General features: G+C 36.7%; 1 protein-coding gene across 1 annotated transcript in view; it reads left to right on the top strand.

Annotated features, from left to right (window-relative positions):
* Positions 1-22,732, top strand: part of LOC117155984 (lost and found) — a 243,521-nt gene that overhangs the window by 215,240 nt on the left and 5,549 nt on the right. The window contains exons 4-6 of the mRNA XM_076620001.1: positions 3,124-3,246; positions 6,154-6,342; positions 6,693-6,799. Coding sequence (XP_076476116.1) covers positions 3,124-3,246; positions 6,154-6,342; positions 6,693-6,799 — 419 coding nt within the window. The remainder of the gene's footprint in view (positions 1-3,123; positions 3,247-6,153; positions 6,343-6,692; positions 6,800-22,732) is intronic.

Here is a 22,732-nt window from a genome sequence, read left to right on the forward strand (position 1 = left end):
ACAAATTTATTCGATCACGTTCTTCAGTGTGACATTTAAACTGTTCTTCCAAATGACATCGAGCGATCGATTTTTATTGGAGAAGTAAATTTGAAAACATTACGCATAGTATAAGATGTACAAGAAACATATAAATCGTTGCAACAATTACGAAAATTCGGTTCTCATTCGCCATACTTATTCCATGTCACAAACATCTCTGAACTCTAGAATTTGACAAATGAAAGTTTCAGCAAACGAACGACTAACGTACTTTGCACCTTTAGTAATCATTCGCTGAGAATTGCTCTTCGCGACAAATAAATTCGTTCCGTCGAAGGGTATATCGCGCAAGATTTGTAGACGAACGTTCGTCCCTTTTTAATCACGATGAAACACGCCGCGCTCTGTCATCTTCTTCTTCTTCTACTTCTTCTTCTTCTTCTTCTTCTTCTTCTCTGCCCCCGCTCCTTCTTCTTATCCTATGAAACGATTCGAATCTGACCGAACGGAAGAGCGAAAGAGCAAGATAAAAGCGAAAAGAATTTCAACTATTAAATTATAGAAAATTACGCTTCCCTGGACGTCGCGATGTCGGACCCTGCTTTTTCTTCCAGTCGTTTCTCTCGCGCCAATCCTTTAACCCTCCGTTTCTCCTTTTATTACCTTTGATTCCGGACCAACTCCACCCCTTCCCGCAGGGGGTTATAATTGCGAACGGGGACCAAAGCGATCGTTACCCCCTTCCTATCCCCCCTCCAGCCCTCCATTCCTTCGACGACCGCTTTGTTATGATCGGTCCAAGTTATAGCTCCCTTCGTCGGCGCGTTTCTCGATCGGGAATAACTGACCACCGCGTATTTTTCGTTTTATCTTCACCTGCCGACGCTCGTCGGAGGCTAAATTTATTTTCTTGTTGCTTCCATTCGATCGTAATTTTAACTGGTACCATTAAGTGGCAGTTATCGTGCTGCTCTGATTTATACTTGGAAATTAGTTTTTCTTTTCTTTCTTTTTTTTTTTTTCAAATGAAGCTATTAGCTTCTTAATGAATTCTTAATGAACGTACAGGACTCGTTTCTTTGGCAAAGTGAATTTAATTCGTCGAAGGGTTCAGATTGGGCCCACTGATCGCAACTGGATATTTGTAAAGCTAGATATACTTGGATGAAAGTTAACTGGTCACTGTAGACAGTGTTATTCGGCGTTGAGTGATAACAGGAAGAGATTAGTTATTTTTTGTTGTAATGAAACGAAGCAATATTTTTCCAGTCGCTGCTCCTTCTCCAATCTTCTCTATTTTGTCATATTGTCATGCACGATACACACAGAGATGTCTCGTTTACGTATTCTTTGGATGTTCATCTTTTTCGAAAGTTTAATATGAAGAGGCGAAAAGTACAAGTAGTGAGATATTAATGAGACAGTTGATCAAACCTTCGGTCGATTAAATATTAGGTTGTTCGAAAAGTTTCTTTCCTTTTATAAGGAAATAATACACGCACAATGTTTTTGTTTTATATTAGTTTATTGAATTATGCACGAACATAATAATAGAAATATAACGAAATGGATCGTATCATACCTAATTCATTGAAATAATATAAAACAGAAATTGTTGTTCATCTATTGTCACCTTATGAAAGAAACTTTTCGGACAACCCAATAGTTGACGAAACGTAAATACGTGCACGATGTTACATTATCAAAATGTTTCTTATAATTTTAACATTGAACATTGAACATCCATCAATCCTTTCGTGTTATCCGAGTTTTGGATCATTCTAATGCTGTACCCCCAACTCTATCATTACGATATTATATTACAATTATTATGCTACGAAAGGATGAAAAAGTAACAGAAAAATAATCGTAGAATTCATAAATCAGAGTAAACATGATTTACCGATTCCTTCTGGATCGTGCGCGTGCTTCTTCGACAATTTGACATTTTTTCAACTGGTTAGAATTTTCATTTTGCAATCTCGTTCTCTCTGAAATCCAAATTTTCATAATAACGAAATGTAGTGTAGCAGCAATCGATCAACAGTATCATCGGGCTGCTTGTTAAAACAACCCAGTCATCGGTGATCGGGATATCAAAGCAATTATTCAAATCGCGCGTTAATATCAACGTTGGCCCCTAATATTCTCGTTAATATTAACGCGTCGAACTAATTATAGCGGACCACGTCGTGGCGATCAATTCATTTTGCCTAATCGCGTTAGATCGACAGAAACATTATACGAAATGAGTCGGAACCAGACGCAAGACAGACGTTGAATATCAAAATGCAAGTTCGTGTAATTAGTCGATCCGCGGCGTGCTCCCGCTTTGCGTTTCACTCGAATTCGTTCTTTATTGTTCAATCGCGTGTGTCGCTCGACTAATGATTCGTTGCAATTCGGCTAATTAGTTCGAATTTCCTGTCAACGTGGATAGAACAGTTACAATTTACGCGTAATCGCATCGCATACTTCGATAGATGACGAAGCAACTTTTCTAAACTGTCTCTTTCTGATCGTTAGACTGCGGTCCCTTACGCATTTTTATATTTTCATGAACGTAAATAAAGAAAGAGAATCTAAATGTCCTTTAGTCGTGAAACTTCGCTTTCCAAGCAAATCTTTCATTTTACGTACAATTTATCCGCGAAAATAACTCAGGATCGCGAAATATCGAACGTATACGGTGGATAAGAAAAACGTGGCAAAAATTATACAATAAATTTTAAAGGCAACACGAAAGTCTTCGATGAAAATTTATTTACAGTGCTTCGTATTAATATTCCGATATTTCGAGAATTTTCAATGTGATTTATCTCATTCTTTCTTTGTTAGCAAAAGTACGTATATTAAATAAATAGAACATATGTTGTATGGTTAATTCTTAAGTATATTTCTCTATATTCAACAACGATATTTGTTTCAATTTATTAAAAAAACAGTCAGCTAGTTAACTATTATAGACAAACGCGTACAACAATAGCGTGTGGCACATGACAATGTCCGGATATTAATAGGAATCGCTGTATTTACATCAGAATTTCACCGCAACGCTCGTTTATTTCTATCCGAAACTTTTTCAATTTTCATTTTCTCGTCAACGATGTTTTCAACGATGAATATTTTCTTCATTCCCAGAGCACACCTGCAAGGACTTCCGATGCACCCAGAACGAATTTTGCATCGAGACGGACCTCCTTTGTGACGGCGTGAATCATTGCGGCGATGGCTCCGATGAGGCTACCTCCACCCTCTGTGCCAGTAAGTTCTAATTACCAGCGATTCATTCTAGAGACCCTCCCCAGCCCGGCGGCAGACTGCGGCTCTTTCATATTTCAAATGAAATACGCCACCGGCAAATTGATTTGTAATCGAACCGCGATCGGGCGCGGCGACGAGGAAACGCCGAATTCTTCCCCGAAATGCTCAAATTAAATTTCCACCGGTGTCTTTCTTAAGATTGTAACGATCGGCCACGCCACAATGGCATCTTGTGATTTTCAGCGATTATTCGCGTTTTGGAAACTCTTCGCAGAATTATTAGCTCCCGGTGCAAGTTGCTCAAGTTACAGAAATTGCCGGTCGTTACAATGTTATTCGGATTCGTAAACTCGAATTTTCCATGCACATAATATTAGGTTCTCCTTTTACTTTCAAATGAAATCTAAGAACGCGGCAGTGTAGTTTTCAGGTAGAAGCTTGTACAGAGTGTATATTGCTATCGCGAAAATTATTCCTAGAATCATAATGTTCTCAAGCTCTACTAGTATTTATAATAGGACAAATACATTTGTTTTGTCGTAGACAAGTTTAATGATCACGAGCTTGCACGTTAGATGGAACTACGAATAAGATGATATCACGTTGAAGGTTTTCTTAATTGCAATTGACTCCTGGTCTGAACGATCGTCGTAGTAATATCCACAATAAACTGATAATTTGTTGTGGTCGCGTACAACGGGAATTTCAAAGAAAAACAAAATATAGGAAAACGATAAAACAGCGAATTGTCCAGGTCAGCGTTCGCCTTTTCACGGCAAGCATTTTAATCAATTTCTGTTCCCGTCAATCGACGGCATTTCATTCCTTTTGTGTGGCAAATCTATTTTAACATGAACCCTATCGATTATGGTTCACGTTTCAGACGATTGATTGAAACAGCCTCGTGTTAATCCTACAGTCGAGTGGTAGTTTATTCGAAAGTATTAAAGGAATTTAATACGCAAGTTAATTATTTTATGTTGATTAAGTATTATAACAGCAATTGTTGTATATTGTACAATTCGTATTATTTTCAGAGGAAAATTCCATGTTCGATTATTATTACTAGTTTGCTCTTTCGAATCATTTTTTATTTGGCGAAAAAAATCGATTCTTCTTTGACATATTCAATCTTTTTCTTATTCGTTATATTACAAAAATTCCATCTATTCGAATATTTCGTTACGGAGCGTAGAACATCAGTGTGGTTTCACGTGAAATTTCTTTTTCTTTTTTTTTATCGTTTTCGCGATGGTAATAGCATGTCGCCCGATCCCTAATGATAAAAAGTATACAGTACACGCTATCGATCTCTCAATTCAACGAAACTGCGTGTACTTTTCGTTGTCAGAGGGCGGTTTCTCTGTCGCCTGTTCTCTTGAACACATTGTACAACGCCCAAGGGAATTAATTCTCTTCCGTTGTCAGTTGACTTGGCACCTGGCAGCAAGATGAACTGCCATTGCTGTTTTAATCGGGAAAAGGGAACATCTCCGCGCGTAAATGGCTATTTTGATGGTGAACTTGATGTTTGAAAATTAAAAGAATGAGAAATTGAAATATTCGTCTGTAGATACGTTACAAACTATACAATGCACAGTTACATCTTTTGTCACTTGTTCGCTAAAATACCTGGGCTTACGGATTTTTATTGTAATAATGGTAAATAACAATAAGAAAGATCGAAGATAGATTTTGTCAAGTTAAAAATTGTATTACGTTCTTCGAAAGTATAAAGCAATTTGATACGATATATGTAGATTATTATTTAAAATTTTCTTTTTAATATCATCTTACAGAGCAGCAATTGAATGGAAGATGAAGTTACACTAAGGAGGAAATATATCGTCAGCAATTGTACGAAATAAATTGTGTTTTTACTCAATTAGGTGAATGCTACATACTTTTTGCAGAAATTACGTATTTTAACATAATCTATTATGTTACTGATTATTTTTCACACATTTTCATTTTTCTGTACAGAGCTTAGATATATATGTTTATAGACCATTTAGAATTATTATATGAAACATAGAGAATTATCACAAAATTAATTGCTGTAAGACCAATATTATTTATAAATAAAAACGATATGGTAATCTATCTTTAATTCACCATTGTATACAGGGTGTCCTAAAATCTTGCGGACAAACTTTAGGAGCGTGTACTCATGAAAACAAGCAAAAAAGTCTTAACAAACATGGCTCGAAGAACCATTTGTTTCGGATTTACGTTTCCTACTTCAAGTCTCTAAGACAATATTTAAACACAAGGTTTCCCTGAACGTGGATTGGACGTGCTTGGCCTGTGACATGGCAGCCTCGTTCACCCGATTTAAATCCCTTGTACTTCCATCTGTGGACACTTAAAAACCTGGCGTATAACAACCCAGTTGTTTTGTCAAATTAGTCGATACAACGCATCAAAATCTGCTGTCAAGAAGTAAAAGAAATTCCAGGCATTTTATTACTTTGTTATTATATTATTATTGATATCGTTGGAATATGTGTTACGTTCTGAAAAAAACGTATCCAAGTGTGTGCGTTGAAATGCGTGCGTGTATTGAAAAATAAACAAACATTCGTTTCAACATTTTCCGAAATTCATTTTCATTCATTCATTTATGTTTTATCTTTTCTCAAACGACAACCATATCTCTGCATCCACTAAAGTTTCACACTCGAGATTCGGCATATAAATTTCTCATTAAAAATAAACAAACACGTGTTTGAGCGTTTTTCGAAATTCAGCATCTGAACGGTGCTCAAACAGAGGACAATAAACATAAATTCGAACACTGTGCGGGCGAAGCCATGAACGGTCAGCTGGTTAGAAACAAATCTGTCAGTAGATTATGTTGTGCAGTTTCGTAGTAAACAACATCGGTTTCTCTTTTCTGTATTTCAGACTCCGAGGCATCGACGATCCTGGGCATGCAGACGATCTGGTTCGTGGTCGCGCTCGTTTTTCTGATCCTGAGCGTGGCAGGCCTGGTCACAGTGGCGGTCCTCTGCTTCTGCAGGCAACGCGCCGCAACCCCGAGGCATCCCCATAACGCGCACAACGCCCAGACTCATCCTCCAGTCAGCTTCCCATGTGAGTCACAAGAAGCACACTCGTTCGCGTCTCCACGCGGCCCATTCTCCTTCTTGTGTCGTTGCTTGGTCGTTGCTTGGTCGTTGCTCGATGTGCATTCGCCCTTCCGTTCGACCATCAGGCAGTCCGCTGGATTATTCACCCTCTCCCCTTTCATTCTCAGTTTTTCGTCCCTTCGACAATGAAATTCTCTGCGTTTCACGAGTCGTGCGGGAAAGTCGTCGAGAAGAGAGGTTGGGCAAGCTCCAAAACGATTTTCCTCGATCCTCTAAACTACAAGAGAATTGAAAACGCAGGTGGCGGAGGCCAGGCTTTCGTGTATTTTCTTTTTTCGAGGTTTTTCGTTCCAGTTCGTTTGCGTTTGTTAGAGAAGCAAGGAAATCGCGAGTTGCTGGTGGGTAAATCGAGATGCCTTTTATCTAAGGAATTGCAGATCGCGCGGAGAAAATTGAGTAAGGTGAACTCAGCGAAAATGTAGATAGAGAATACGAGACTTGATATTTGATTTGATTTTTAAAGGGAACAAGTAGCGAATGTACAACTTAAGAGGATAAATTGTTTTCAGTTGGTTTTTAGTTTTCTTCTCGTTGAAATTAAACTACGTGGTTACTCTATGATTTAGCAAACGGTTGTGTTTGTTTTGTTCCCGCTGGGTAACCATTTTTATACCTTTCACGTTGTTCCTGCTGTTTTGAAGGATCTATAAAGAATCAGATTTGATAAATTGCCTGGTAGTTGGGAGTCGTGTGAAAGAAAAGCCATACATTACACCTCGACAAAAGTACCACGACATTTCTTAACCATCTATTACGCTATACTTATAGCTTGCAAATTGCATACTAATGTCTCTATGTTTTTTAAACGTAACTTTATTTCCTTTCCATTGTGCCATTATGCCTCGTACATTGTTAGCCCATCATCCTAGCTCCGCTCGATTCACGTAAGTACCATTGTTAATTTTCAAATTTTAGATCAAAGTAGGAAACTGATAACTGCGAGGAGAAATCTTTTCCTCTAAGTCGAGAAAATTTTGTTTATGGATGTGCAAATTTTTCGGAGAAAATCTGTTGAATTTTCTCGAACGAACTTGAACTTTGACAGACTTCTTGATATTTGCAAAAATACACCAGTTCTTCTTTTACCAAATTTCCCCGCGGAAGAAAAATCAAGGAATCAGATTTTTATTTCATTGCGGCGTACCATTCTAGTTTTATTTTTTATAATAATTGGAAGTAGGAGGGAGAATGGAGCCACGTTCTGGGGTATTAATTTAATCTCTGACCGGTTGAGCGAGATTACGTTTAATTAGCTTCTAAGACATGCCTTGAGACGGGTCGAGCCAATAAATGAAGGATGCACGGCCGCGTTTGTAGCTCGTAAACTGTGTATAATTCGACACGGTGAACGTGATACAGAAATAGCATGCACAGTTTTAATGGTGCATCCCGTATTAATTCATCAAAGGGGCGACTAATTAGTTTGGCGCAAGATTAATTTATCAGGCACGAGGAGCTAAACTCGATGAAAGGTCACGCATGAAAGCTGTTCGTAATTCACGTGGAATATTTAATTTTTTCGATGAAAGGACTAAATTGAAAGGATCAAGGGAACCTATTATACATTTTGTTTCGGTAATTTATCTTGGGTGTGATTTCAAAATAAAATTACCTTCGAATTTAAAGTTATTATTAATTTACCATGTATTTGACGTTGAGCGAATGAAAAATACTCTTTAACATTGATAATAAATAATAATATTTAATATTAAAGAATAAAGAGACTGTCGATCATTTTTACATATATATTTTAATCTTCTGTTATTTATTCGATCAAGTTTCATTAATCGAATTTCTTTCACAGTATTATCGAAGAAACGAGAGTGTACAAATAATAATGGAGACAAAATGAAAAGCGATACTTTGAAATTGATTTCCATAAATCAAATGTTCATCGTAGAATACACACAATGCTCGTCGTCATTAACGAGCCAAGTGAAATATTTGTCTCTATGTTTTTTTCCTATTTCTATGCCTGTCACCGCGCTATAGTTTCAATTTTACCTATATGAATTTTATCTACGGTATTCTCTGACTTGGAAAGTGGCGTTTGAGATCTGAAAATCACCATCACGAATGATAAGAAACTAAATCTCTTCGAAACGTCAAACATAAATCGAGCGATGTATTTCTAATTGAAACGTCGAATCGTCTTAAACTGGTCTAATTACATCAAGGAAGTTAATCAATTTGCGCTTCTGAGAATTACATGGTCCCTTAGATCCCGTATAAGTTTGGTTGGTAGTTTCAGTTACATTTCCTTGTCTCTCCTAATTGTTTATTACCCGACTCCGCTTCTGCAGTCGTAGTATGCTTTAGAATTTAGTGCAACGGAGTTGGTAATGCAGTGCAGAAATTGGTGCACCTGAGGCTACACTACACAGCATTTAATAATAGGTTTCCTTGAGTTGAGAATACAGAACCGTCGTACGTATTAGATTAGGTTCTCGCGTTGTGTTTCATTGTTACTTCAAGAAAGTGCTTCATTTTCACTGATAGGAACATCGCGATGGATTATTTTTTAGTTAACATCGACTATACTATTTTCCACATTCGTCTACACTTGCGTGCAATTTGCTGTTTAAAGCAGACGCCTGACGTATGATTTATATTTCTTTATTCTACGGAAATATTATATTCGAAAGATTCGAATTTGTAGTTTAAAACAAATAAAACAAATGTATATCTCAGAAGGAAAATGTAATTGTACAGGAACTTTCTTTTCTCAGCAATTTTCGTTACAATTTCCATTCACGTATTTGAATTTCGTTTGAGAAAATTTCGAATCGCATCGACGTTCTTCGAGATCATGATAAGTCACATTTCATTTAAATATTACGTTCGATAACCAAACGATAAATTAGTCGACGATCCACGAGAAAGCAATTGAAGTGAAGCGAGAGTTAAAGTCATCTCGGTAAGGAATAAATCTTTTCTTGACTTTGTAAAAGCGGTAATTTAAGAGGTTGCAGAGCTTCACTTCTCCATTTACTTTGACTACGAATTCGCCAGAACGTGTATTTCATTTGGTAATAGAGACGAACGCGAAACCGCCGCTGCTTCCTTGAAAATTTATCCTTACCGTTGCGTGCAAATACAAAGCAAACGAGCGCCTGAGCGATAAATATGTTTGCAACCGATCATAAATTTGAACATTCACTCTCCCCCCTTTCTACCTTGTATTTTGATTATCTGCTTACTTTTTTCTTCCTCTGTTTCTTTCGCCCTCCTGTAATCTCTGTATTAACCTCGCGAGTTTCTTGGCCAAATTTATTATTTCTCGTATCCTTCGAACGGAAATTACAGCACTGGGAAAAGCAACGTGTGCCGAGTAATATATTACGGGGACATATTTTATGGGTTCGTGTAAAATGGCCGGCGATACGTGTCTAATAGATTCCCGACGCGACAAAGCGTTCTTTATTTCGCCACTGGTGAAATACCAGGCGACTGGCAAATAATAGCAGTGGAATCACGTGAAATTGATGCTACGCGGCTGTATTATTCGGAAGGTGGCCGCGTGACGCTCAATAAGAGGAAAATATTAGTAGCCGAGGGATAATAAAAAAATAAGCTGCGAACAACTATTAGGTTGTCCGAAAAGTTTCTTTCGTTTCATAAGAAAATAACAGACGCATAATGTTTTTTGTTTTATATTAGTTTATTGAATTATGCACGAACGTAATAATAGAAATAGATCGACCTAGTTCAATAAAATAATATAAAACAGAAATTGTTGTTCATCTATTATCGCCTTATGAAACGAAAGAGACTTTCCGGACAACCTAATACATATAAAAAACAATTCCGCGATAATTCTGTGTTTTCTACACTTTGTGCCCGGTGAAAGACGTTTTAGTTAGAGGAAGCGTAAGTAGGAAAAGGAAAATTAAGTCGACTTGCTATGTTTGTTAAAACTGTAAAGACAATAGATGGTAGAATAAAACATGAAACAGACGGAATTTTAAATTATGTGTTGTTGTATACGACGAACGTGGAAATTTTTGCCAGGACAATTGGAAAGAAAGGAATCTTTCCCTGCACGCAATATCCAACAGTAATCGTTTTAAACGATCTATGAGCTAGGTGAGCAAATTTATTAAAGTCACGTATTTATATAGGTTGATTGTTGTAACTTTATTTTCTCTACTATTTATTATTCTCTATTATTTTCTCTTTTATTTTACGATTGCAGTAAGTAATAGAAATATACAGCAGCGAAATAGTAAAGTATGAATGAAAGAAATAAGATAAGAAAGTAGTAATAACATAAACTCGTAACAAATTCCGAGCATGAAGTTTTAAAAAAATTACGAAAGTATCAAGCTGATTCATCACATCGAACATCAATCACAGGGGCAATTAAAGTCCCATTGTTCTACATCTTGGTGTGGTAGTTCTGACAACTTGCTATACTTTTATATACTTCGGATACTTTTCAAAAATAAAAAATGTTTGAAAGAAAATGTTCGAAACAGATCAATCTTATAGATGTCGAGTTGATTTTTGAAAACTTATTTATTATTCCTGCATTCTTTTTTCTCAACTTAAATATACCTGATGTATCAGATTTAATTCTGCTTTTATAAACTCGAAGTGAATATCTATCGAAAAGCGAAGAAAACAAAGAAAAAAGATAATCAGATCGACAGTTAAATTAATGGAATGTTGTAAAAAAGTATTATGGTAATATGACTGTTTAATTCAATGGGAATATTGAATGCCAATATTCTATAATTTGGTGCATCGATTATCACAATTCTATTAATACAGTATCGATGTTATTTTCATTGATACTGATTATAACGGACATGATTGTACCTAATCTTATCATGGCATTGGAAACATATTACGCATAGCTATCGTAATCACATTTGATTGCCTATTGCTGTATTTATATGCATTAAACCATTGTTACGCGAACAGAGACTGCCTGATGGATTATAAATATTTCTGCATCCGCTAAGCTTTCGCTAATTTTATTCCCACTGCGCTCAAAATGTCATTATTGACGATATTGAATGACTAACGATATATTGTGTATCGCTAATTAGCTTTACGCTTCGAATATCAGCAAAATGTTGAATGGATTCTAACAAATACGACATAACGTTAAGTATAATTTTGAATACTTTGAATACTATCGTTAATGACGTAAAATTATTTTCATAATAAAGGATCTTCAAGTTACTAAAATATTTAATTTTCAAATGACCTACCACGGTTTTTAATAATATTCTACTTGTACGAAATTTATATATTTAATATATGTTGGGAGAATATTATTAGTGTCACATAAGTAAATTAAGAATTATAATTAGAATTGAATATTGCTCGATATAAATTATCTCTAAAAGTCGTATTTTTGCTTCTTCGAAGCAAATCGCATTTTGGAAAGTATTTATTGGTGTCCATTATCTGTTATTAAACTTATGATTCATGAATTTAACTCTAAAGTCTTTAAACACATTTTGAGCATGAAATCTTCAAAACGCACTACCTTTCATAAATTTCTAATAACCTTTAAAATTATAAGTTACGATTCATGAGCTTTGCTTCAAGAACGTACCATCGTTCTTAGACTCGTCAATCGTTGCTTATATTTATTTATTTCTACATATTATTACCTATTGTACGTATATTTATATTAAACGTGCTGTGTTTCGTGAATTCGCAATAACCTGTCATAAATATTTTTCTGTGCTTCGTTGTTTTATTACAGCACAATGTATAACATGTTAACGTTATACCTACACGGGTACAGTATGAAATATCGATATTTATACACAATTTATGTACAAAAGGAACGAAGCGGAAGAAAAGAAATTTGCATGATCAAAAAAACTTACAGTCGAGTAGATAAAGTAAAACAAAAGAATAAACGATCTTCCATCTATATAATCGAGATCAGATATACAGGGTGGTTGGTAACTGGTGGTACAAGCGGAAAGGGGGTGATTCTACGAATCACGAACAAGGAAGTCGAAAATATAGAATAAAAATCTTTTTTTTAATTTTTTTTTTTTAATTTTTCCATCGAGATCCGTTATAACGAGACGTGATAAAGTGCACGCGTACCGAGCGAAAATTCAAAGTCGATTTTCTCGAAAACAAAGCCTCGAACGAAAAATTTTTATTCTATATTTTCGACTTCTTTTTTCACGTAGAATCCCCCCCCTTTCCGTTCGTATCACCAGTTACCAATCACCCTGTATAAATATTGTATTCATTATTTCAGAAGACAGACCAATAAAATAAAGTACAAAATACATGATTAGACGTAAATACATGTACGCGTGAATAGCGTTATTTTCTCATGAAATTCCGCAACATGCGATTGAAACCATAGAAACGATATCATCGGCGATCCACCATCGACCGTACGTTTGCAATTTTGCAAAAAATTACACCGCCTTATAAATCTCATTGCCGCCTACTCTTTCTCTTTCTCTTTCTTCTTCTCTTCTTTTTTATTACAATCTGAATCGATTGAAATTGCAAATGGCGAGTGTCGGTGTTTCACGGAGTAAATAATCGGCGGTTATTACGGCGAACCTGCGGCATGCATCATTTCGTAAACGGCGCGACATAACGGCCGAACTGGCCAGTGCATTTTAAGTTCGTGGCAATTAATAACGCATTGTCGTGTATTGTAATGCATATTGCACGGAGTTAAGCGTAACGTATGATCGACCGCAAATTCATTTTTCACTGTGATATGCGATCGCTCGGATACGTACACACGCGGAGGTGGGAATATCGTGACGGTAAATATTAACCGGTTATATGTATCGAGCGAGCAATCGGCATTAATTCGAAGATCGGTGCCTGTTGGCAAAGAGTTACGACGAAGTCGTGTGTATCGCGACGTTTGCGATTCGTTGCGCGAAAATCCATCTATCGCTAGATACGATTGCAGATTTCCATTAGAAGTTTGCGCAGTTAATTGCATAAATTTGAACTTGTTTAAATCCTTCGCCTCGAACGACCAGTCTGATTCAATATGTTGCAAGTGTCCAAACGATGGCAATAACGTTGTATATAAAATATACAACAAATCTGAATTGAATCGTACGTGAAGATTTCGAGCGACATTTTGAGGCTTTTTTGTAAGAAATGTTACATCAGAATGAGATTTTTCGTATTTTATTATTCAGTCGGTAAAATACGTAGAATTCAACGAGATATTAGGTTGTCCGGAAAGTTTCTTTCGTTTCATACGGTGATAATAGATGAACAACGATCTCTGTTTTATATTATTTTATTGAATTAGATATCATCCATTTCGTTATATTTCTATTATTATGTTCGTGAATAATTCAGTAAACTAATATAAAACAAAAAACATGGTGCGTCTGTTATTTCCTTATAAAACGAAAGAAACTTTTCGGACAACCTAATACATAGAGATGTGTACGTGCATATATACGCTTCTTAATGCAAGACGAGAAGTTGAAATGGAGAATAAGGCAAGTGACGAGAATGAAGGAATCCGCGACATTGGCTTGGAAATAAAGTGGAAAGAAAGGAATATGAAGGTATAACAAATTTAATAATATCTCGCTATTTTCATAAATACTATAGCATACTTTATAAAGAAATAATACTATGGAACTTGCAAACCAAGCACGAAGAACTTTTCCACAGATAGAAATTACATTTTATACCGCGACGAAGAATTTCGATAAAACTTTGATCCCAAATTAATGACTCGGCTTCGGACGCTTAATTGCCAATAAAACCTGCTTAATCCTCGACGCTTTGATTTTCTTTCACACGCAGCAACCTTGATCAATGGATCGAATGAAGTAGCTTTGTTCGTTTAATGAAAGTTTCACCTTTACTAACCAGCGCAGGTAACCATTGACCCACACCGCAACGATGGAGCGTGGAGGAACGTGATCAACGAACTCGATCGCCATATTTTCAGTGCTAACCTCGGCTCTTTATTTACCGAGAATGCAGTTATTTGGGTCGGCACCGCGAACTACCGGGTCAGGAAAGCCGTGCAACGAAATTAAAGAACCTGTAGAACGGAATAAAGGGGTGGTCGTTGCAGAAGGTTCCCGGAGCAATAAAACGTACGGCGGCGTTTTCATTAAATGATCGATCGCGATGTATCCGCGCCAGTGCTCTCAGTTTGTGATATCGTTAGCCGCGTTGTTCCCAGTCCTTTCGAAACGTTCTCCTTCCATCTAGTCGTTTGCTTCGTTGTCGCGCATTACAATGTTCGTTCGTCAGAATAATTGAGGATTCTAAGCAGAACTGAAACATTCTATGAGCAATACGTTGCGATTGTTTCGGCAAATCTCCTCGAGCTTCTGATCAATAGCGCGTATTGTAGAGGACCTGTACAGGGCATCCCGAATTTAAATGTGAAAAATTCGGGAACGCGGAGGGAACCGATTAATTAAGAAAAAGAATCCTTTTGAGATTTGCATCGTTTCTGCTCCATTTTGAAGAAAATCGCGAGAAAGGAAACGAAAACGTTTACGTTTCTTCGCTTGTTTATTTGTATTTATTTATTCGTGTTATCATCTGTTTAACGAAGGTTTAATATCAAATATTATCGAAGCAAAATGCAACTGCGATTAGAGCGGTTGTCGTTAGAAGTAATGATTGCATTGCTGCACCAGCATTTTGAATTGATAGGTAAGAGTAATAAATGAAAAAACGAGTGGATCTCCAAAGAACTTTCTCTTTGTTTACCGGTCCTCTACGCTCCACCGAAATTTTGACATTTAAATTTGAGACACCCTATATAAGAAAGATAGTCGGCAGCGAATACTTTCTAATTTCTTTCATTGATTTACTAGTACAATAATACTGTATATCGTTATGGTAATAATTATGAAAGTTTTTATTGTTTATCGATCGTTTACGATATTCATGCACTAGAACCGAAGAAAGTTTAACAACGGAATAGGATCAAGTTTTACATCTTCTCTTGAAAAAAGTTTAGCAACTCACGATGGAACTTTTGTAGCAAACAAACTTTTCATCCTGCCGCGGAAATATTAAAAGGGGAACGAGGAAAGGGAGGAGTGGAAAATCAACGTTTCGTTTCTTTGTCATTGTTTTAGTTCGGTTGGTTATCGTTCGGTTTGAGCAGAAGAACTTGGAAAATGGGCGGAACTTGTTAAAAGTTTCTTTTGTAAAACAGCGCAAAAAAGTCGGGAATAATAGAAACAGGGAAAAAACTGGGTAAATAAAAGTTCGTAACAACGAGAGAAAGCGGACCAATCGACAATGGATGATTAATTAATTCAGCCTCTATTCTGAACAAAGCTGCTTCTATTTAAAAAATAAGCGAAACATTTAGAACAGCAACTTCGGAAATTATTTATACCACGAATCGAGAGAAATTCATACGTATGCAAATTAAGTATATTCTACTCAAATCTCTAATAAAATTTCTGATAAACGAATTTCACATTTTTCTTATATATTTTCCGATAAAATTTCAGACGCTATAAAATCTGTACTCGAATGTTATATACGATGATGGTTCAACGATTGAAAAAAGAACGCATCGTGTATCACTAGTTCCATCTCTCTCCAGCAAAACTCAATTTTCTCCATTTTCTACGATTCTAATCAACAAGTTCCATTCGCATATTACTTGCTTCTTCACTCGAGTTCTCTCGCTACGATATCCTCGATACTTGCAATCAAAAACATACACACGCGCACACACACACTTACCACTCAATATCGCTCCGGTTCAACAAGTTTGATATTCTTCCAACCAAAACACCCACGCTCTTCAACCGCCATCGTTCGTACTGTTTGTTCGTTAAACGTATTCGGCACAACGAGTGTGTGTATCCCCTCGAAAAAGAATTTCCGTGATTCTTGCGTGCATAGAGCCTGTGTATCATTGAATTTCCTGACGGTCTATCGATCGGACAGGCTGTCGGTCCGGCGAAAGGACCGTGGAAGACCGTGGCGAAAGCGGCGAAGGCGGCACGAAACGAAGGAAACGTTTGTCGGAGATTAAAAGACAGCCGGCCTCGAGCCTTAATTTCCGTCCCGCGAATAATTCAGCCCGACTATAGTCTGCTTCCCCGGTCGGCGAATAGGTGAGACATTATCCGGCGTCGCGAGACGTTAATAAATCTTGCAATGGCCCGTTGCCCGTTATCAACTCGCTGCGCTCCATTAAATCGGAACGTTGCGTTGCAACGAACCTCTTCCCACCGAACCTGGCCCATTGCGAACCCTTCTCCGCGGTTCCTCGTATTTCTCTGTCTTTCGCCGCCGATTCTTCTTCCCTCTTCATCGCGCCGTCGCTTCGATCTGCGCGATCAGCGGCCGGCAAACGCGAGGAAAATGTAAATAACCCTTCGACCGCCTACCGAAATGAAATGTAAATGGACCGCGCCCATCGAGGCCACGGGATGGGAGTGAATTATTGTACTGGGATATAAGCGCGGAGAAATGGTAAGATGTCTCGTATCGATCATTTTTGACCGATGGTACTCGACGACGTCTTAATCGGCCGTTTTGTATCATTGTGACGAAGGTTTATAGGGAGAGACGGATGGGATGAAATTGTTTGGTTCAGGTTGTTTCCATTGGATAGTCCGATAGAGTGATAGATACGGATTGAACAGGCCTTTACAATATATTTTATTTGTTGTATTTTTGTTATCATTCGTAAGATATCGAGAATGAAATTTTAATGGCAATGGTATCGGGACTTGATAGAAATCGATACTTCGACATCTGCGACTTATCCGCGCTGACTTCATTTTCTGATTAACTAAGTTTGTCAGATGGAAATATATTTACTTGAGATTTGCTATATTTTCAATATTTCAATAAGAAACGTACAAATAATGTTATTTATAAAACTAAGGAATAATTTGTAAGTTATTTCTAAAAAAAAATTAATTATTTTATAATTAATGTCTAGATGGGGGCTAGGTATTGTACTAATTAAATTTTACTAATACCAATTACGTCTAATTCTAACATTAATTACATTTTAAAAGGATCGAATCATTCGGGAACATTGTTCGTTAATTTCATTCGATTGTAGCGTTCTCTTTTGTAGTGTTCAGGCGTACAAGCAAATCGACCCGGTAATGGCCGGGTTACTGGGTCGTGTTCTTGTTTGTTTATCAGCCGTCTCTTGGCCGCTCGAAATCTCGTGGATTCCAGCTCAGTAGAATTTACAGAGTCGCTGGCTGCTGTGCCGCTTTCAGCTTAACCTAAATTTTTCGTCACCGTTGAAAAAGCTTGCTATCGCTACTATCAATGATATTGTTTGTGGAAACGGAACGAAGAATTAAGAGCCGAGACAACATCCGCTCCAAGTAGGCTGACCTTAATACTATCTTTTCGCAGGAAGTTGTTTCTCGTAGAAATGTAGATTTTTATGTCGATGCATTTCACATCTATCAGAATATATATGTGAAAATAAACAATAATAAAATACGTGAAACAATGATTTTCATTGCGATTAATCATTATAAATAACCATAACTTCTTCGGTTACTGATAAACGGTATTATAAAGCTAATTTCCTTCGTCCGTAACATTTACTAGTAACCAAAACAATTTTCATCGTTTATATTGGTTAACGTGAACACTCAAAAATTAATATTTTTTAATTACATCATATTTTTACCAATCTCTTTAACATCGTTGACTTCCATTTAAATAAAAGGTAGTTTTTACTCAATGATCTTTTCAATTAAAATCCCAAGGAGTGCTACTTGTAGTCTATAAACAGTACATAGATAAATAATATATTTGTTATCCTTACGAACTACAAGAAACTTTTATTTTTCCTCCGAATACAAGAAAATATCAACATCCATCGACAGATCACAGTAAAAACGCTTGAAACTTCTGAAAACCAGCATCACAGCCGAAAAGCAAAATGACTATTGAAGATTATTCCGTGAGGCATTAGCCCGCGATCCATAAAGAGGAAACGAACGTTCGAATGAGAATTTCGTACGTAAAATCACGCGATCGACGGTCCGCCGTGTCTAGACGGATTGCGTGCAAATTATCGACCGATAATCGCGTCGCATTATGCCTTATTACAAGAGATCGGACACGAGTATGCGACCGCGAGCGCAATTTGTTTGCGGCTGTTTCACGATAACCGGCTGGCCCAACGAGCTTTCATTTATAACAGGCAACCGGTTGTACGGTGGTCCGTGAGGGTACGTTCGCTGTTTGAGGCCGACCAACCAAACGAAACGACCTCGCGCTTTTTCGCGTTCGCCGTCGACCGACGTTGTTTCCGCTGAACGATCGCCTCTACCGTCACAGCGACGTGCGGTCGCGTCCCACCGTATCGCTGAACCGTGAACGCATTTATTCGCCGGATGACGCGCACTTTCCTACCATTTCGTCCCATTTCGTCGAATCTCGCATTCCACCGCCTCGTTTTACCCGGCAAACGTTTGTAAAACGTCATACGAGGCAAGGTGGATATGCTCGTTTTCTAACGGAGATACGAGGAGGGGAGGAGAAAGGAGGTTGTTGCTTGTGGAGAAATTATTATTGCGCGGGTAATAGAGGGCGAAGAGGAGACGTGGGGCTTCTGGAAGCCGGAAAATAGTGAAACTGAGTATTTAGTAGAATAGTGAAATTAGGGTAAATAGAGAATTTGATCGCTCAGCGATATTGTTCGATGTAAATTAAATGTAGCTGTATTTGCTAAGGTTAGAACTAAATACGGTTTTTTTTTGAGTTTGATATTATCGGAGTTTGAAAAGATTTAAATAGGGAAACTTAATAGAAGAAGATAGCGAATTGTAAAGTGTAGATGAGAAAATAAGATATCTCGTTATATCGTAAAATGTAATAAGAAAAGATGTCACTGATCGATTGCCAAAAGGTAATTGTTTATTTTTGTCTAAATCTTTGTCTAAATCTAATTTGTCTAATTTGTCTAAATTATTTTGTCTAAATGAAAGATGGATCGTGTAATAAGCTCGTTCGCATTTTTTTAAAGGCGCATCTGAGATCGTCGTGTAACATTTATTTAATCAACGATGTACGTGTTATTTCGTGCCATTTAAGTAATTTATTATCATTAAGCAATTTATCCACTCTATCTCTTGAAAGTTTTTAAAGAAAATAATTATGCGAATAATTGTTTCTTTTTCATTCGACATTGTATTGTTTTTATCGGTTTATAGTTTGTAATTCTTAAATCCTAGGGAAGTTGACTTTTTGTTTGCCACTCAATTTGATTAACAGTTCGCTTGTTATTTGCGACATAGCCAGTGGCGAAATTCTGTGTTTGTTCGTGAAATAGCGTTATTGGTGGACGCACGAGAGTGAAATCCAATTCGTATTTAATTTTATCGCCATACCCAATAACGTGTTATTTGATTACCCTTCGTGTTTAACGCGAACTGCTTGCTCGTGCCTGATCACCACATCTGATTCCACTTCGTAGTCGTGTAATTCATATAATTCGATCATGTAATTCGATTTGCTCATGAAACCTATAAACTAGTCAAAAAAGCTACACAGAATTTGTACAAGTTTCACCTAAAAACAAAAGAATATTTATGTAAATATACGTAGTTGCAGTATTATCAGACTTTTGTTACGCGTTATATTCGAAAATATTGATATGTAAAATATTGACAATAAATACATACTACTACTATGCATGCAGGTATATTTACATAAATTCAAACAAAATGTTACGAAAAATACGATCTTGCTTAATTTACTTTATTTGAACCTGAGAAATGGTATATAGTATAGAGTATAGTATAGAGAAATACCTGAGAAATAGTATAGTAGTATAGGCACATTTTGTGACACCATTTTCAGTTTAACCGAATAACATTTGCAAAGTTCTGTTTCGTACACTTTGCTTTTGAAATTTCGTAATGTAGAATTATAAGCAATTAATATGCATTGCACGTAATTTTCAGCAAAGTTGCGAAATCTGATTAGATAGCTTTCAAGCTACACAGAGTGCGGTCGAATATCATGTACATGTTACGAACAAAAATAAGAAGAAAATATAGAATACAGTTTTTTCGTATGATGCTTCGTTCTCCAGAATTTTCAGTTTGGCAATTTTATCAAATATACTTGAGCTAATTCTGGACTGAACAACTGATGAGCGAATAATCGACAGGACGTTGTTCTACATGTGAAAACAAGTCGAAAGTGTAGAATAAAATTTGTCTACAAGATGATTTATTTAAGAAAAAGAAACTCGAAAATTTACTAAACAGACAAACCTTTTTCACATTTTTTCCTTATTCTTGCGTCTAGGATAATCTTCTATTGATCGTTTACTCATCTCCAGCCGGTTGTTAGCCAAGTTTAAGCGTGCTTGACAAATTTTCAAACTTGATTTTCTAGAAAACGAAGCGTCATATGAGAAAGTGATATTCTACGTTTCTTTTTCTTATTTTCCATAAGGAATCGCCTGTTTGTACATGTTATTCGATCGCACCCTGTATATATGTAGGACCCGATGAATATAAAACAAGCCATAAAACGTAAAAGTAATAAGAGTCAATCGAAAACGTTCGTGATATCGTTACTGGCCTTCTTTTAATTTTATCTGACTCAGCAGCTGAGATATAAAATCGAATAAATACAATAGAAAATTATGAAAACGCATCCAAGGATGGTAGTAATTTTTGTAATCAAAAGAATGTCAGAAAGTGCACGCAAATGATTCCCAAGGCACAAAGTGTCAACATGCGACCGTCAATCCAGGTCAAAAGTAAATTCAGCCCCTGAAAGTTTCTCCAGGAACGAAACTCCCTTGCGATGACTAGCAACCACGCTGCCATTGCCTACCGTTGCCACAGCAGCAATCCGCATGGTTGGAAAAATGCGAAGAAGCTGGCTAATAGGCCGGAGGAAGTCGGAAGAAACTGGGAATGAAAGAAGCGTTGCTTGACAAGCAATGCCGGACACTGAGCTCTGGCCTCGTTCCAGCAGAGCATCGACCGTTTGCAACCCTGTTTCTTCGTTCGTTCGAACTGGGTAGACAGGCCAGAGATCTCTTTGTTTTCTTCCTCATTTTAATTTTAAAAACTTCCTTTCTATTACCTTAAGATCTGCTTCCCTTCTTTCCTACTTCTGTCAAGGGATTTGTTGATAAAGCTTCGTTTAACCTTTAAGAAATAACGAGTGCCGGCGATCTTTGGTAAATTAGAGGATTTTCAGCCATTAATTACGTATTCACAATCAACACTTATTACGTTCTTCTCTTTAGGGAAGAATTACTTTCTTCAACAACGAATTTTTTTGTTTGCTATGTAAGTCGTCCTAATTAATAATTAATAATAGTAGGTAATATGTGAATCAATTTTAGGATTAATTTTTAAAGCTAATATATGCTGAAAGTTAAACAACATAATTTTTTAGACGGGAAAAGGATTGGTTCGATGAGCTTAAAAAGACGAGGCGCTGGGAAAGATTAAACACTGATTCGCGGCAGTTCTTGTATCGTAACGAATCGTCAAATTAAAAAGCTGCCCGACTATCGACGTTTAATTGGAAAAGTAACGCGATATAGATTAATTCGAAGACTCTTTTGTCTATGGTGATATTGTCGAAAATAACGAGGTGGTGGAGTCTGGTCGGTTAATTGGCAATTTAATGTTTTATTTATTTATAACGATGGAGCCTGGCAATGGAGAAATTTTCAACCGAAATTCGTTGATCCTGGTACTAGTTAGACGTGTTATGTCGGGACGATTTGCACAGACAGAATTGCGAAATAGAATTCCGGGGTATTCCGGGGAAATCTGCAATTTCCTATTTGTGATGTTTGGCGGAGAGAACGAGATTATGCTTTCCTTTCCTGTTATGAATTTTGAAACAGCTAAAACGGGTGAGAACGGGTAATGTTACATCAATCTTCATGCGATATTTTTCACGATATTCGACTTTCACCCGAATAAAGACATAGAGAGGAATACATATAAGGTAACGAAAAGCATAATTTTGTTCAGGGAACGTAATAATATTTATTGAAAGGATAATTTTATTTATTTAAAACGTAGAGAATATTCGAATAAATAAAATTGTTTTGTTAACAGAAACAAAAAGATTAATAGGATACATAAATAAAATGTATATTACGCGAAACTACGTATCCTATTGTAATAAAAGGTCGGAGATATGAGAAATGTTATTTAGTATAATAAACAAAGTAAAACAAGATAGCATAAAATAAAATTTCATATTTAAAGGGAAGAAAGTGAACGTTTCAGATTTCATTCTATTCATTTCGATGGAATTGGTATTTTTTAAAATGCGGTAAGAAGGGTATTTTTCCAGCATTCGGTATCTTCCTCCGCATATTTTTAACAAGCTAT

The sequence above is a fragment of the Bombus vancouverensis genome, chromosome 7 (genome assembly GCF_051014615.1).
Source record: "Bombus vancouverensis nearcticus chromosome 7, iyBomVanc1_principal, whole genome shotgun sequence".
Lineage (NCBI taxonomy): Eukaryota > Metazoa > Arthropoda > Insecta > Hymenoptera > Apidae > Bombus > Bombus vancouverensis.